This window comes from Rosa chinensis, chromosome 3, assembly GCF_002994745.2.
Source record: "Rosa chinensis cultivar Old Blush chromosome 3, RchiOBHm-V2, whole genome shotgun sequence".
Classification (NCBI taxonomy): Eukaryota; Viridiplantae; Streptophyta; class Magnoliopsida; order Rosales; family Rosaceae; genus Rosa; species Rosa chinensis.
Window position 1 is genome coordinate 9,754,745 of NC_037090.1, and position 16,389 is coordinate 9,771,133.

General features: G+C 38.5%; 1 protein-coding gene and 1 long non-coding RNA gene across 2 annotated transcripts; both read right to left on the minus strand.

Annotated features, from left to right (window-relative positions):
- Window positions 1-1,966: 1,966 nt before the first annotated feature.
- Window positions 1,967-3,291, minus strand: LOC112191669. The gene is made up of 4 exons (XR_002933059.2): window positions 3,153-3,291; window positions 2,874-2,989; window positions 2,124-2,213; window positions 1,967-2,027 (listed from the first exon to the last, which is right to left on the minus strand). It is a non-coding gene; the product is annotated as an uncharacterized LOC112191669 (long non-coding RNA).
- A 10,612-nt stretch (window positions 3,292-13,903) lies between these two features.
- LOC112193584 (abscisic acid receptor PYL4) lies at window positions 13,904-15,078 on the minus strand. The gene has a single exon (XM_024333774.2). It carries the CDS (start codon window positions 14,839-14,841, stop codon window positions 14,191-14,193), a length of 651 nt encoding a protein of 216 aa, XP_024189542.1. The 5' UTR covers window positions 14,842-15,078; the 3' UTR covers window positions 13,904-14,190.
- Between the last annotated feature and the right edge of the window lie 1,311 nt (window positions 15,079-16,389).

A 16,389-nucleotide genomic window follows, 5' to 3' on the forward strand; every position in this document is an offset into this window, starting at 1 on the left:
GGGTGCATTTCCCAATCATTGAAACCAATATTTTACACAAGTAAAGCATTCTAGTGCATGCCCTAAACACAAGCAAATGAATGAAGTGAAAAGTCAAATAAATAGCTCGGTATTGATGTGCCTTGACCAGCTCTTTAGAGATCTGTGATCCACGATTGGGTTGAGATGATGAAGAGGACTTTGTCATGGTTGAAGTATTCTTGGAAGCAGCAGCATCAGCCTGCGTAGAATCAAACTAAGAAATAAGGAGAAAAAAGCAAAATGCAACACACAGGCAATGAGGTAAGAATAACATTGAACGATAGCATGTACCAGTCATCATATATTGATTACCCTGAATATCCGGTGAATGCCTCAAAGTAGCATGTACCAGACCAAATGCTATATTTGTGTAGAAGTAGCAAATCTGAAAAGCAAAATATTTCCATCAACAAGTGGATGAAGTTCAAAAAAGAAGACTAAGTAGACACATGCTCTCGTGTTCCTAAGCATGTGCAAGTATACAGCATACAACATACAAGCACAAGCAAGTGGCATTTTAACAAATCTGTGACAATAAAGTACTAGATGAGCATACTGATATTACCATCTGAGCAATCCTTTTATAGCACCAATGTCCATGGACAACCAAAAGTCTCTCCAAAAACTGAAACTGGGCAATAGCAAAGTCACTGACCATCACAGCCTGCAAGCAATTACGAACTATCATGAGATTCACTGTAAAATGAGAAACTGGTTCTTGCTTCCACCACAGATACCTTGCTTCCCATTTAGACATGTAATACAAACATTATCACATGTAAGCTATTATATGTTATATAAATACAGACCCAGACGACCCTCCACACACACACACACAGACAGACACACTATCTGTTCATAGTCAGGTAACAATTCCAGCGAAGCATCACATGTCATTGTAGTATCTCTGTTACTAGGAGTACTAATGTGCCCGTAACTCCTAATATGGCTCCATTACATGCACTATTAACTGAACCTAGCCAATGAAAGACATAAAAAGTATAAAAAACAATCAACTTTATGCAACTACTTGTTTACCTTTTCAAATATTATTAGGTTTTGGTCCACATTTATTAGAGTAAATAATTTTTTTGGCTCTTGTCCTCCATTATTGCAATCTTTTTAAATAAATAAAAACAATAAGAAATGATGTTACATGTGTATAAATTTTAAAAAGATTTAAAAAGAAGGGGTAAATGTAGCTTTATTATTATTCACGTTAGTGCTTTCTACTTAAATGGTTAGAGACAAACCCTATGTTGATTGCAGTTTCCATCTTATCCCTTGTCAACACCCAGATCTTGAGATCAGGTTGTGCAAGATTGTATATGCATTGGGGCATCTAAGAGAATAAAAAAAGGTACTAAGTTGCCGTAAATCAAAACGGTAGTTCCTTATTTACTACTGTAATAAGAAGCTTATCTTACCCTTTTTTGCAATTTGTCCTCCACAGCTGTAGCACCAACCACGATCAAGTCTTTTTCCATCTTCTCTGCTACTCGCTCGAGCATCACCTCCTTATCAGCCCCGATAGATGATTTTGCTTTTGAAATTCATTGTTCCAAGCAGAATACTCAGACTCCTCAAGCTTTTTATAAGCAAGCGTCAACGTACGCAACCCAGCTTCTCCATATTCATTCAAATGCTTGGTACTAGCTTCCTCATTAATTCTTCCATTCTTTGACAGTCAATCGAAAATGATGCTGTGGATGTAGATAAAGGAATGACTTATGGGAGTTAAAGGGAATAAGATTAATAAAGATAAAAAAGATCAAAAATCCATGCTTTCCTCTCCCCCTGTTTAGGATGCTTTGGGGAGGGGGGTTGAGAGAGGGAATGAAATATTGCAGAGTCAGAGTCCAAAGAAATGTTTGTTATATCTAGATATCAACTAGGCAAAAAATTGTTAAACCCAGAACACAAAAAGAACTTTCAAGCTCAAATTGATGATGGCCTCCCCAGTGAACCTCCAATGTCCTCTGACTCATATAGGGTTCCAAAGCATCCTAAAATAGAAACAGTCTATTTTAGTGGCAGGTCACTCAAGGAATGTATAATGATATGATATGTCAAAAATTTATAAGGAGGGATTCTGTACTTACAAGTTTATAAGGTGGTTCCTTCAAGCCATAGTAAGCAACAACTCTAGAAGCTCTCTGTGACCCATGGGTCCATCTTTTCTGCTGCTTACACTGCTGAATACATAAAATCAATAGACACATTATGTAACCAATACAACGTAAAAGAAATCTACAATGGAGCATATGAAATTGAAACAGTAGTCCAGAACTATTTAAACACATTCAATAGAAGCTCAAAAAACTAATGAATTGAATTCAAGAAGTCCTCAACTTCCCATGTGGAGTACTCATCCCCTCGAATCAGACAGTAAAAGATACATAAACAACTATCTGGAATTATAAGCTTTCAAATACTAAAAGAAATAGTTCGTAATATTAGACTTTCAACATTTCATAAGCAAACACCTACATTAGCGGCTTCATTGTTATTGTCGCTAGCTAATCAGAAAACCAATAATAGGAGAATGTATAAACTTCGATCTCGAAATGTATTATAATCAACACAGGAGAACACCCAGAACTTTCATCAACATTTTGGATTTCTAAAATGTTTGAATGAATGCACATCTAGTTCACTGATAATACTCTAAAGAAAGTAGCCATAGATGTTACAGACCAAAAGTTGTTTACTAGAAGGTGGCATTGAAGCCATATATAAAGTTGCAGAAAGACATATCTAAATAAATAAATAAAAAGGAAGAATTATTCCCAATATGCATATAGCACAACCAAAGCATGGAAGAATTAAGAAGAATAGAAAGCGGCAAGTACCTGATGATGAGAAAGGTTGGGAGTCTTAAAACAATGAGAAGAGTGAGTCAACAAAAGATGAGAGCTTGGAGGAGAAGAAGAGGATAACATTGCTCTGGTGCTTTACAGTAGAAGGTCTGTGAAATCATTCTAGTTTGAGTTATCAGAGAGAAAACAAGAGAGTGATATACTGAACAAGTGAAGAGAAGAATTATATATTTATGCCCACTGTCCCCCAACTCATCCAATATGAAATGGAAAGTAAAGACAAAGAGAGAGAGAGAGAGAGAGAGGCATTACCTGGGTGCAGTCAAGTTTAGAGCTTTCCGATTGCGGCTTCAGGTATGATTGCTTTTGGGTAAGGTTCAGTCGAGTTGAAGCAAAGCCCTCTCCTCCTTGGACTTGGACGGACACGAAGAAGCAGCAGTAAAGCTAATCAGACAGTAAAAGATACATAAACAACTATCTGGAATTATAAGCTTTCAACTACTAAAAGAAATAGTTCGTAATATTAGACTTTCAACATTTCATAAGCAAACACCTACATTAGCGGCTTCATTGTTATTGTCGCTAGCTAATCAGAAAACCAATAATAGGAGATATCAATTTGTATTAGTACATAAAGTGCGATCATTACTCTAACTATAACAAATAGCACATCAATTATCTGTCACAAATAGTCCAAGCTCACTTGACTAAGAGAATGAAAATATGAAGGCTGACCTATCTTAAAACCATTATATTCAATGGTTGAATCATCTGGTCTTGCATTTTCTTTACTATAGAAGTCCATGGTATACAACATGCCCGAATATCCACCCTGTTTAACACCAATTCCCAGGCATAGATCCTCATTATGTTTGGATCTCATCTTATTGAAGTGCTTTGATGCATTCTCTGTGAGTGAAATTGCAGGTGCAATGTCGTCGGATGTCGAGGCAGCTGAAACACAAATGGGGATTAGCATTGAGCAGTCCATAATCAAATAAATGATATGAAAACGAAATGAAATTCACATTTTCTTTGCATAATGTGTTTCAAACTATTATAGACAATTTAGATCCAGCTAAATATTATCCGAAATTCTTAATTCGAACATCGTAATAAATAATTCACATCCAAACTAAATTCATGCAGCATTTATATGACGAATTTATGCTTCTAATTGAAAAAGCAAAGGCCTTTTGTTGTGGAGACCTAACAAATTTCAATTACAGCGAACAATTGGAAATCAAAACCAAATTATAGCAAACTAATTATAGAAACAAAAAAGAGCGCAGCTCACTGGAAGTTGAATTGAATGGGTATTCCATGGCTGATAGTAGTGGATGAAAATCAGAAAGAAATTGAATTCCGAGCTGAAGAGGAAACGAAGCAGAGAGGAGAGGCAGTGCGTAATTACCATATGCAGAGATCATCATAACCAGAACCAATTCTTGGCAGTAGGCCCGGAACCATAACCTGTTTCCCTTCCCTTTCAGGGCATGCAACCAAAGCCAATAACTCAGAGCTGAATCAAAACAATCGCAGCCATTACCAAGCACAATCCTGCAAATCCCAAATAGCCCAAAAAATGAAATCAAAAAAGCATGCCAACAAAACATTAAAGAAGTCATAAATTGTCAAATACCAAAAGCCAAAAAACCAAATTTATTTCCACTAGAGAATGAGAAGACCAACAAAAAAATCTTCATGTACGATCGAGCAAACAATCCTAGCCCCCCTCTCTTTTCTACACAGATCGAGCAAACAACTGAAAACAAACAAACACCTTTCTATCTCTCTCTCAGTAAAATAACGAAGACCAAATCTAGAGAAGCAGAAAAGGGAATTACCTTCGTGATGATGTTGCTCAGAATCAAAACTTCGAGCTTCTTCCTTTTTGGTTTGCAGGTGAGGGGAGATGAGAGAGGAAATGGGTTGGCTTCGGAGAGATAGACATGAACAAGAAGAGGGATCGAAATCTTAATCGATGAGTGTAGTCGAACCCTAATCTAGATGTGTTTGATAACAGAAGGTGTTTTGATGAGAGATTGATGGTTTTTGATGATGTTGAGAATAATCCCATTCATATCGAGGTACAGATTGTCATACTCGCCGTTAGGATTTGGCTTACTGGTGTGGACCGGAATCGAAACGTCGTCGATTACAACCGGTTCTTCTTCCACCACATCGACGACGACGAGTGGATACTTCTCCGCTAGCCATCTATAGAAAGCTGGAACTCCCATTGCCTATCGCGCTAAGCTCCGAGCCCAGCAGATCTCTCTGTTTCTCTATCGGAAAAGGCAGAGCGAAATCGGAGGCCGAATCAACCCTAAGCTGAGACTGAAACTCTGAATTGAATAGGAGAAGGAACAAACCGCGCGCCGAGCGTGATTTTGTTTGGCAACTTAGCAAAATGGTTGAGAGCTGCTCGATGAGGAGAGGAAACGGCTGTTCTGATAAAGTCTTGACGGGGAGACAGCAAATCTATTAAACCTAGCTAGCTAATTAAGTTGTCAAAGGCGGGCTTTTAATTTTTGCTTTATGAATCAGACAACATAAAGAAGAAGTTTTGTTGTCTGATTGTGAACAACTTAAACCTCAGCTAAGGTTTCAAAGAGGGAAAAGTTCCCGCTATAATATCGACCAAAGTAACATGCTAGGCAATGGTCATTTACACAACGGAAACAACTCATTTGGTTGTGTGATTATCAATCTGGTGCTATATTTCAATCAAAACTTGGAGGTTTTTGGGCGGCTCGAGTGCCATTTTGGGCCAAATAAAGGCACATCCAAATATTTCCCACTTCATCACACAACAAAAAGTAAAAAACCGTTGTATCATATTTTGCATGCTACTCTCATACAACAGATATAACTATACTGTTGTACGATGTAGTACCAATTTGGAGCCAAATTTGAGTCGATCTGGGAGGGAAATCTGCCGCTATTTTTTTTGTGATTCAGACAACAGATTATTCTTGTAACCGTTGTGCAATGACCTTCTAAACAAAAACTTCAGAATTTTAACCACCTTATACAACGTAAGTTTACTAAACATGTTGTGTGATTCACTTTTCTTCATCACACAACACTTTTTTTTTTTTCGTTGTGCAAAAAGTGTTGTGTGTTAACGTTTTTGGTGTAGTGTTTCTTTGACTGCAGCAAGTAACAACCATATTAAATCACAAAATTAAAGCATTTCAATTAGCAAAACAAGTCATATACCAGAAACACTCAACTCACCATATTTTGGGAACTTTCTCCCTCATCAGTGTTGAGCTTCCTCTTCTTAATACCGGCAGTTGAAGTCTTCTTTCCCTTACTTGGCAAATGTCTTTGACAGGTTTTCATATTATGACCTTCTTGGCCACAGTTGCTACACTTAAGGGATCTTTGTATTCTTCCAATTTTTCCAGTACCATTGATGACCACCTCTGAAACATCCTTAATCCTTTTTGTCTTAGGCCTACCAGGCTGCCTTGTATATTGTGGAGATAGGATACTTGGACCATCACCCTTGGACCACATGTCCATGCTATTAACTGGCTGAATGAGGTGACTGTAGATACTCATGTACGTCTTCTTGAGATAGCAAGGAGCAATGTAGTCATCGGGTTCAGCCCTCATGCCATTAATTGCATAAATGGCATGTTTGCAAGGGATGACGGTTAAGTCCCATCTTCAGCAAGTGCAAGTCCTTAAGTTAGTGTCCACAACATTTTTGGTGCCTTCAATATTCTCAATCTCAGCTTTGCCACCACCATTGAATGTTGGGATGCAATCCTCCACCGCTTTCACCTTATTCTTCTCAATGATATTCCTTGCTTTGGGGCATACATTTCCATGGTAAGCCTCCATTTTTTCCCTTTGAGTATGAATCTTCCTCATTATCTTCAGCCTTATCTCTTCCAACATAGTGACAGGGGGCTTGCTCCTTGCGTCCACGATCAATGCATTGAAACTCTCACAACCATTGTTGATGAGCATGTCACAATCATAACCAGCAGGGAAGTATGCCCTTGACCAATGTTTTGGGGGGCCTCTCGGGCTCTGCAAAACAAAAGGATATCAAAGCCAGAACCAATTAGTCAATAGAAAACTAAAATACACTAAAATACTAAGTTAAGACATTTATCGAGAACACATCACCTGACAACCAGTTATAAGCATCATTATCAAGGGTCTTCATCTCCTTTATCTCCTTCTGAAAATAAGGCAAAGTTGTTGCCTTTGCACACTTCCACATCTGATCTTTCATAACTTTTCCAGGAAACTTCTTGGTGAAGTTAGTCCACAAATGTCTTGCACAAAACCTGATCTGTGCAGATGGAACCACCTCTTGTAATGCAGGTTTCAAACCTTTTTGCTTATCACTTATGAATATCCAGCCTCTACCATTATTCTCACAGCTCAGATCCTTGCACAACAACTGTAAAAACCAAATCCAAGAGTCCTTTGTCTCCAGCTCAACCATTGCATAAGCAACAACCCATAAAGTGTTGTTAGCCTCTATTCCGACAGCAGTTAGCAGTTGGCCACCAAAACATGTCTTCAAATGAGCTCCATCCAAACCAATCACTGATCTATAACCTGCCTTGAATCCATTCTTCAAAACTCCCAAGCAAATGTACAACCTCTTGAAAACAGGTGCCTTCTCGGAGTTGCTGAAGTCACAAACCAAGTCAATTGTGGTTCCTGGATCAGCCCTTTGAAGTTCCTTCCCATAATCATCCAGCCTTGCATACTGCTCCTTGATGCCCCCTTCTACCTCTAACAATGCAGCTCTTTTTGCTCTATAAGCCATACTTTTGGAAACACCTGCCCTAATGCTTGGTGACATAGTCTTAGCCAAATTCTCTACATTATCAAACAACAGTGAATCAGTTTAAAAAGTGAAACATAACCAACAATTTGTGTCTCAAATTGTTTTGAATGTATACCTGGTTTTATGGCTTCATTAAGAGCAATTTGATCCTTGAACTTGCCTGTTAAGTATTTCTGCCGCACCATGCTGTTGTTAAACTTCCTATAGTAGTTATGCATGGGATTGTACCTCTTTACCATCAAGGTGCTTTCATGCTGCATCTTGGAAGCAAACAACTCAAAAGGACAGTTGTTTTCCTTGCAGACCACCCTCAACCTTGTCTTATCATTCTTTATGTAGACATACTCCTACCCCCCTTGGATTGCCTTCTCCCTCAATGCATCCCTCAAAATCTGTACAGTTGCAAACTGCATCTTTAAACAGAAATTAGGTTTCTTCATATCCGTGCTTGGGTTGAATTCTATACCAACTTCCTCCAACTCCTCATCTGAATCAATTGCATGTTGCATCCTTTCTTCATCAGAATCATCAACCCTATACATATCCTCATCATCATCATCCCCCATATCAGGTGCAGTAGACCCTAAACCACTAGTACCACTACTTCCTACCCCTGAACCCTTACCCTTCGTAGCCTCATCTAACTGGGCTTCCTCCAACCAGTCCTCCTCATCAGTACCATAATGCTCGTAGTCTTCGTCATCAAATTGTGGATCATAATCACCATCTGTACTACTATACCCATCCTCACTCAACTCTTCCGACTCAATCCCGAAAGATTAAAGATAATCCATATCATCTATCAGTTTGTCACTGCACTGCACACCACCTGAACTGCTAGCCCCTACACCACTGCCAGTTACCCCCCCTGAACTACACAGTACACCAAATCCAGGATACTCCAACAGAAATGGTTTTTTAACTGACCTTTCATCCACGAGTTTACCTTTACCTTTGTCTTTTGCATCTCCTCCAATAACACAACTTTCTTGAGTAGTAGGACACACATAATCAATTTCTTTAATAATCACCCCCTTGCTTCTGCTTGGTCTAGGCTCAACTAGCAGCTCCTTGATGACACAACTTGGAGGCTTCCTAGGCTCATCAAGCAGCTCCTCTATCACCATATTGCTGCCTTGACTAAATAAGAAGTCTTCGTATATGTAGATGTCATCATCATCTTCCTCAAAAACACCCTTAACCTCCATGTGATCCAGGTACAGTGTAATTATCCTAACCAGGGGCACTGCCTTACACATTGTCACAACATCACCGTCGGATTTCAGTTTGGTCAATGAATTATGCTCATCACCCACCCTATACCAGTAGTCAATTCTCTGATCAGAATAGCCTTGATTAAGCTGCCTAACCATGTTATCAACTTCTACTAAGGGCATCCTGTCCTTGTCTACGTTATCGTAGAAGTCAACCTTCCCTCCTACATAGTCATTGTTTAGTATGCAGCCTCCATGAAAAACTTTCATGGTGAAATAGTCGGGGTGAGCTGCAAAACAGTGAATGATAATCAATTAGCATGCAAGCAAAAAAAGATAATCCAACTACTTATTATACTTGGCCATAAAGAGGTAAACGCCAAACATATCCCTTTACAGCTATATAGGACCACTAGCCCACAAATTGGACCACAACTAACAATTCCACTTTCACTGCAATATTAAAAGCAGTTGCACTTTCTACTTTCAACTGTGACAAAACTAACAATATTAAAATCGAACCAACCCATTTCAATAACCATGGTTATCCATTCTGCAGCTAAAGTCATGCATACAAAGCAATTTTCATACCCAAAACCCAGAAACCAATAAAGAAATAAACACCAATTTTAAAATTAGCAAACCATAGAACTCGAAACCCTAACCAAAAGTTTAAAACCCAGAAATTTTTAAGACGATAAAACCAAATCCTTTATCAATAGCTCAGAGAACAACCCAGAAAGCACGAAAAGTTTAAAACCCCCAAAAAATTTTGAAACCCTAGTATGGAAACAATCGAGCCATACAAAGTAGGATTTAAAACCCTTTCGATTCGAAAATAGAACTCACAATATTGTGGGATATCATTATTGCCGCCTTCTACATCTCGAGGAACCCAGATATCGTTGTCCGCCATCCCAACCACATCCACCTCTCTTTATCCGCCGCCAACAACCTTGGATTCCACTCAGGTTTTCACTATAGTCTTCGACGATGAGTGATTCGATCTTCAAGATATGAGATTATGGATGCAGATTTTCGGGGTTAAGAGGTAACAGTGGTTTATGAGCGATTTTGAATTTTTAGGGTTTTTTGGGGGAAATGGGGAACGGGCTGATTCGAAACGGGGTTAGGGTTGAATTCGATTTGGGCATTTTTGACTTTTTACCGTCTATCTGGCTTATGTGGAACTGGGGTGGTGTCAGAACGTTTGCCACGTCAGGTGGATAACAGAGATATTGGACGGCGTGGACCTTAAGTGTGAGAAATGAGAGCTTAAGGACTTACCTGTTAAATTTAAAAGCCGAGGGACTAAACTGTTTTTCAGTGAAAAGTATGATGAGTAACAAGTATTTAACCCTATTATTTATTTCAAAAGTACCCCTAATTCTTCATCTCTTCTTTTCTTTTTTCTTCTTTTCATTTCACTTCTGAAGTTCTCACATTCTGATCAAGTTCTATGGGAAAACATTTTCTTCTCGTCCTTTTCAATCATGAAGGCTCTGCTGCCATTGCTTAAAAATTGAAATTTCTAATTTATGGTTAGACCACTAATGAGCCTAAATTTAAGCGGAAAATCACCTCATCTCCAACTCGATGAATTTCAATCAACCCCAGCTTTGATCAAATCGAACGCCGGCGTTCATGGATCTGCCAAGCAACTTAGAGGGTGTAAAGTGTGATTATAACAAACGTATTGAGGCTCTACTTCCTCTAGATGATGAACTCAGAGTAGTTAGCCGTTGCATAGATGCAATAGCCTCAAAGGCCCTCGTGCAGCAAATTGGTTCAAGCTTCTCGCGCTTGGAGTATGGCAGCTCATGGATGCTTCACATGAACAAGCAAGCCAAATGTGATGTTGATATGGGAGGAAGAGAGAGAAAATGATAGAGAAAGAGGAGCTGTAGTTGTTATGTAGAAGACATGCAATGAGTGGCAAGGAAAATATAGAAAGATGGTAGGGGTAATTTAGAAAATTAATGAACAAAAGAGATAATGAGAGTGTAGTTTACAAAAAGGAGAGTGCAAATTTCACTCCCCATTCAACTAGGACTGTCCAATCCAGCTGGACTGTAGAAGAAGGGTGATGATTCCACACGCTTTCTAAAATCTTAAACTAAAGAGTTGCATATTTTGATCATGTGCTAGTAGTCTAGTACGTTCGTTATTGAACTTGTGTATATCAAGTTGACAAAGCTTACGAACTTGAATTTGATGAAAAACTGAAGTTTGGTCCGAAGTCTGGGCGATCGTCCAATTAAGCATTAGGCTTTTTGGACAGTTCTACTTTGACAACTCAATTACCTGAGTTGTGACCAAAAAAGAAAAGGTGTATAAAACCTTAAGGTAAATGTAGGGCTATCACTTGGTCGGTTTGAATAGATTATAGGTATTACCAACTTCAAAACCAAAGTTTTTGGTTTCAAAATTGAACTATCAATTACCAACTAAAATTTTTTATTTTTAATCATGTCTACCAAATTCGGTATTTCGGTTTTCGGTATTATTAACTTTTTTTTTCGGTATTACTAACTTTAGAACAACTAATTCTTTATAATATAAATTAGAATGAACAATATTAGTTTTTTTTTTTTTATAGTCGTAAACTTTGTAGTCATCTACTTATAATTGGTTTCTTTTGTACATATGAGATCAAGTTTTAGTTATTTTCAATAAAACTAGGTTATTTAACCATATTTGACCAGGTTACTTAAAATATATATACTATTAATGTAGTAATGTTCATACTATTATGAAAATTTTTATGTTTATTTCTTAGTATACATGTATGTGTATTGAAAACTATAGTATATAAAACTAATATTTAGATAATTGGTAGATTCGGTATTTATCAAAACCAACCCACTTTTTTGATAATTTTCGATTTCGACCTTATCAGTTTCGATTACTAAAAAGTCAAATTAGCAAATCTAAAACATTGATTGATTTAATAATTACCAAATCAAGTGGCAACCGTAAATATAAATAAGAGGCGCTCAGTCATGGATCCTCAAACTATATACCTAGTTATCAATTTTATCAGTCACCATGCAACTATATGTGTAATCTAACCATTAGTTGGAAGTTGGAATCTAGCTAGCTGGCTAGGTGATTGATTCTGTCCAATAGTAGCTAGGTGCCCTAAGGCCCCTCATTTCATTAAAATTCTGACATATACGCATGGGTGATCCATCAATCAATCTTTTCAAGCTCGCAGGAATTGCCCAGTTTAGCCAACTAGGTCTCATGAGTCGTGGATAGCCAGTATAAAGGTGAATTGGTCAAATCCATATAAACCCTTTGAGAGAAAGCGAGAGAGAGAGACCCATGCATTGTTGTAGTCAGCAAAGTTGAAGGGGGAAAGAGATAGAGAACAAGGAAATAGGGAATGGAAGGAAATAGGGAATGGGTCATGCGTGAGGAAGATGATGGCGTAAAGACATGATGGAAAAAAAGTAGAGGCGACAAGACTAACACAAGGAGCAGCGATATCACACTATACATTAATAAAAGGTGATGAAAGCCTCACAGGCCTTCTCCGCCTCTTCTTCTTCCTCCTTCCCCAACTTGCTTCGTGCAACTTGCAACAAACTAATAATAACTTCCAACCATTCTGGTCCGTCTTTGAAATCTCCGTCGGCATCTAGAAGAGACTAGACAACAACAAAGAGCAAGTTGCAGCTTACTCAATTTTCTTTCTTTCTTTTGCGAAGAAATGTCTCTTTTCTCTCCGTTCTTTCTCAACAGCTAGCCAGCTACTTGATGGATGGATGTTATGGAAAAAAAAATTGTCAAGTTGCCATTTAGCTGTCCTCTGCTGTCCGATACTAATTCCCCTCACGTTTTCACCATTTTTTAAATACCCATTAGCCATTCAAAGTTCAAACTTAAATTCGGAGTTTCGAAATTTTAAAATCAAAATTCATTGGATTAGCTTATTGCCTTCATAACCGGAATTTTGAAAACATTATAATAATTTAGCAAAGATGAAGCTCCGTGTCTTTTGATCGTTGGCTAGTTTGTTTGATTTCTTCCTAGGATTTCATTTTCTACTCGATCGGTAATTAACAATTAGGTAAGATAACAATATACAACCAGATAAATCTCCCTCTCTTGAGGCCGGCTTCACTTTTTCTCCATTAACAATTGAAATTACTTGAGCACTAAGTAAGCAAAATATTTAAATTAACTAGTTACTATGTGCTGCCCTAATTAATTAATGTGTCCACTAGCTCAACTAGCTGTTTTCCCAATAATCCATATGATATGAATAAATTAGCTGTATTTTTGGTGGAGCTTCCCCTTTTCAAGTTTGGATAGCACATACAGAGTACAGGCAATTAACTAAGCTACCATGCATGTGATTATACAGTATGGATGTACCACACTAGTACACCATACTACCATTCTTATTTAGTCCATTAATTACTAAGCCAAACATAACTAGACGTTTCCCCGCATTGCAGGGAAATCCGTTGATCCAAAAGTTAACACATTGTACCAACATGTACCATATGCGCCTATTTAATGTGTCCTCATTTCCTAATCAGCAGTTTCTTCGATATTAGCTAAGCTAGCAGGACATTATATCAATTGCTGGTATTCAAGGCTGTTTATCACCCCAACAAGAGCATTAATTAATGGATTATAATCAAACCCACATTGTCTACTCGATTAGATGCCTTAATCAACTTGCTCAAGTCGGAACTGATTACTTATGTACATAAAAAACACAATAACGTTCGCTTACTCTTACTTTGCTCTAATGAGTAATGTCTGAACCTGACCGACCGAACCGTCACGATCTTGATAATCGATCTGCCTCAATAGTACTGCTTCACGTCTAGCTGCCATCACTAGTTAAAGCAACAAACACAAAAGCTTGCTAGCTTCGATTCTGCTGTACGTACATGTTCATCACAATCTAACAATTCATTTCCTAATTATCAGATTCGTGCCTTGGGGTTTATTGTATGTGCCATTACTACCACCCAGAAATAAAAACAATTCAAAACGACAGAAAATAAAACAAAGAAGATGGAATAAATAAGGTACTACTACTATATTACATAACCAAACTTGCTGTGACTGTTTCATCGGATACAAAACGACGCCATACCCTCCAACGGCAAACACAGACCGGACTCGGAAACTCGCTCAGACAATGATGTTCAATGAAACCTAATACAGTAAGTATAAAACCCAGAACATCACCAAAAACTAATTACTCTTGCTACCTAATTAAGATGTTATATTAATTATAATCATCATGATAATACTCCGATCATAATAATTAAAAATAAACAAACAACTACTTGGGGCATGCCAACGACGACTTGTTGTTACGTCTCGCAAGATTCTCGGCGATCTGAGCCAGCGACTGCAGGTTGCACCGTACGATAGTGTCCACAAAGTTACACGTGTCGTCCTTGGTGTTTCCTGGCGGCACGTCCACCACGTAAGACTCCACAACCACCGTGCCTCCGCCGCCCGCGGGTGACGGATGAAGCGTAGTCACCGACTTGTAGTTCGACAGCCTGTGGTCGCCGCCCACCATGCTGAAGCTGATGACGTGGCTCTCCTCGTCCAGCACGTCCAGCCTCTCGGTGCTGCTGTTGGCCGGAAGCCCCGAGATGACCTGGACCTCGCGAAGCGTGCCGACGTCGCCGTCCCCGACGATGACGTGGCAGCTCTTGACGAAGTGCTTGTAGGCTTGGGGGTTGTCGAAGCGCCGGACCACCGACCACACGGTGGAGACGGGAGCAGCGATCTCCTGCGTCACGGCGGAGCAGCACTTGTCGGGGCCGAGCCCGTGGGTGTGGTAACGCGCCACCGCGTCGGGGATCGGGGCGCGCTGCTTCCTGATCATCATGCCCTTCTGGTTCTGGTGCGGGGACGCCGTGTTGGGCGCTGTGTTGACGCGGTGGAACGATATAGAAGACTTGGGCGGGTTGGGAGGCATTAGACGATGATCTCTGAGTTTAGTTTCTTGGAGCTAGCGAGCTTCACAGATTGTTCAATGGGTGATCTTATGAAGTAGAGAGAAGATTGGGGTGGTTGCATATTTCAAAGGGAGGAAATGTGAATATTAAATTTGAGGAGAGTTCATGTGGGACGATAAAATAGAAGGCAAGTTGGTCCTTGATCAGCAAAAAAGGAGGAAAAAACAACCAGCAAGTTGGTGCTGATGAAGTTATCATAATAGCCCTGCCCTAGTTTTAAATATTGGGTTGCTTTTTAACAAGTTGACCCTCTTGATACGAAAAGCATTTAATAAAATTATCATTTAGATTATATTTTTTAAATGAATTAATTCAAAGTACTGACGTGCACTTATGTTCAAATAAATTGTCAGGTAGATTACATTAAATATATTTTTTAATTATTAAAAAAAAAACTGAGTAGAAATATTAAGAATTTAGATCATCTTATAAGTATTAGGTCACTAACACTGTCGATGCATAGAAGAATTTTTATTTTTTTAAACATAGTTCTCAACTTGGGGATTTTAAACTAATAGAATATGATCAAATTGAAATTACAGATGGGATTGATGCGGTAATTAAGCACTAAATTTACTCTGAAATTGAGTGAGAAAAAGTACAACAGTTTATTTTGAAATTTTTTATTCTGATTATTTATTCTTTAAACTCCATGATCTAGAGCATTCTAAAGTAGTTACAGGTTATAATTGTACGGAGCTGATTAATGAATCTATCCTTAGTTTTATAAAATTAAATTGATATTCTAGCTATTAATTTAATTGCTCATCTATTTTGATAAACGCGTACACGTACGGATTAACTTATGGCGACGTCAATGTAGAATTACTAGTATAACTCTAATTGATTGAAACTAGTTTATCAAACACCAACTTCACCATAGATATGATGCCAGTTATATTACAGATATCACTCTAATGTTCCTTACCTCGGACGTTTTGTAGGGCACGCAATTAGACGTGAAAGACCAAAGATCTGTTCCCAATAGCATTCTACAGGTTTCACATTGTTGAAATGTACTTGTCTTCGTTTCTATATGAACATGCCGGGTCCATAGCGCACCGGCCGGACCACAAGTTGTTGGTTAAATACAGTTTGTTGCAATTTCATAAACCTAATTGGTCCCAAACTCAAACATTACTTTAATCACTAAGCCGGGTGGTCCTTAATTTGGATAGGAACTAGCAAACCTAAAGTGCTTAAACACTCAAACGTTTGTCATCGAAAAAAAAAAAAAAAACACTCAACGTTGCTGTATAAAATTAATCAACGTTCTTGGTAAAAGGTTTGAATGTTGAACAAAAAGTTGAGAAGATCCATGAGGGGTCATTGTCACAGGTTGGTAATCTTCGGGTAATTTAATTTAAAGTTGCTTCCAAAAACCCTAAAATAGAAGGCAATTTCCAGTTGCCAAATGGAGGATCAAGTTGGGGAAGGGCGTAAGCTATAGGGGATAAGATAAGCATTTACACAGTCACAGACCCAATAGATTCTGAATGTAAAGACAA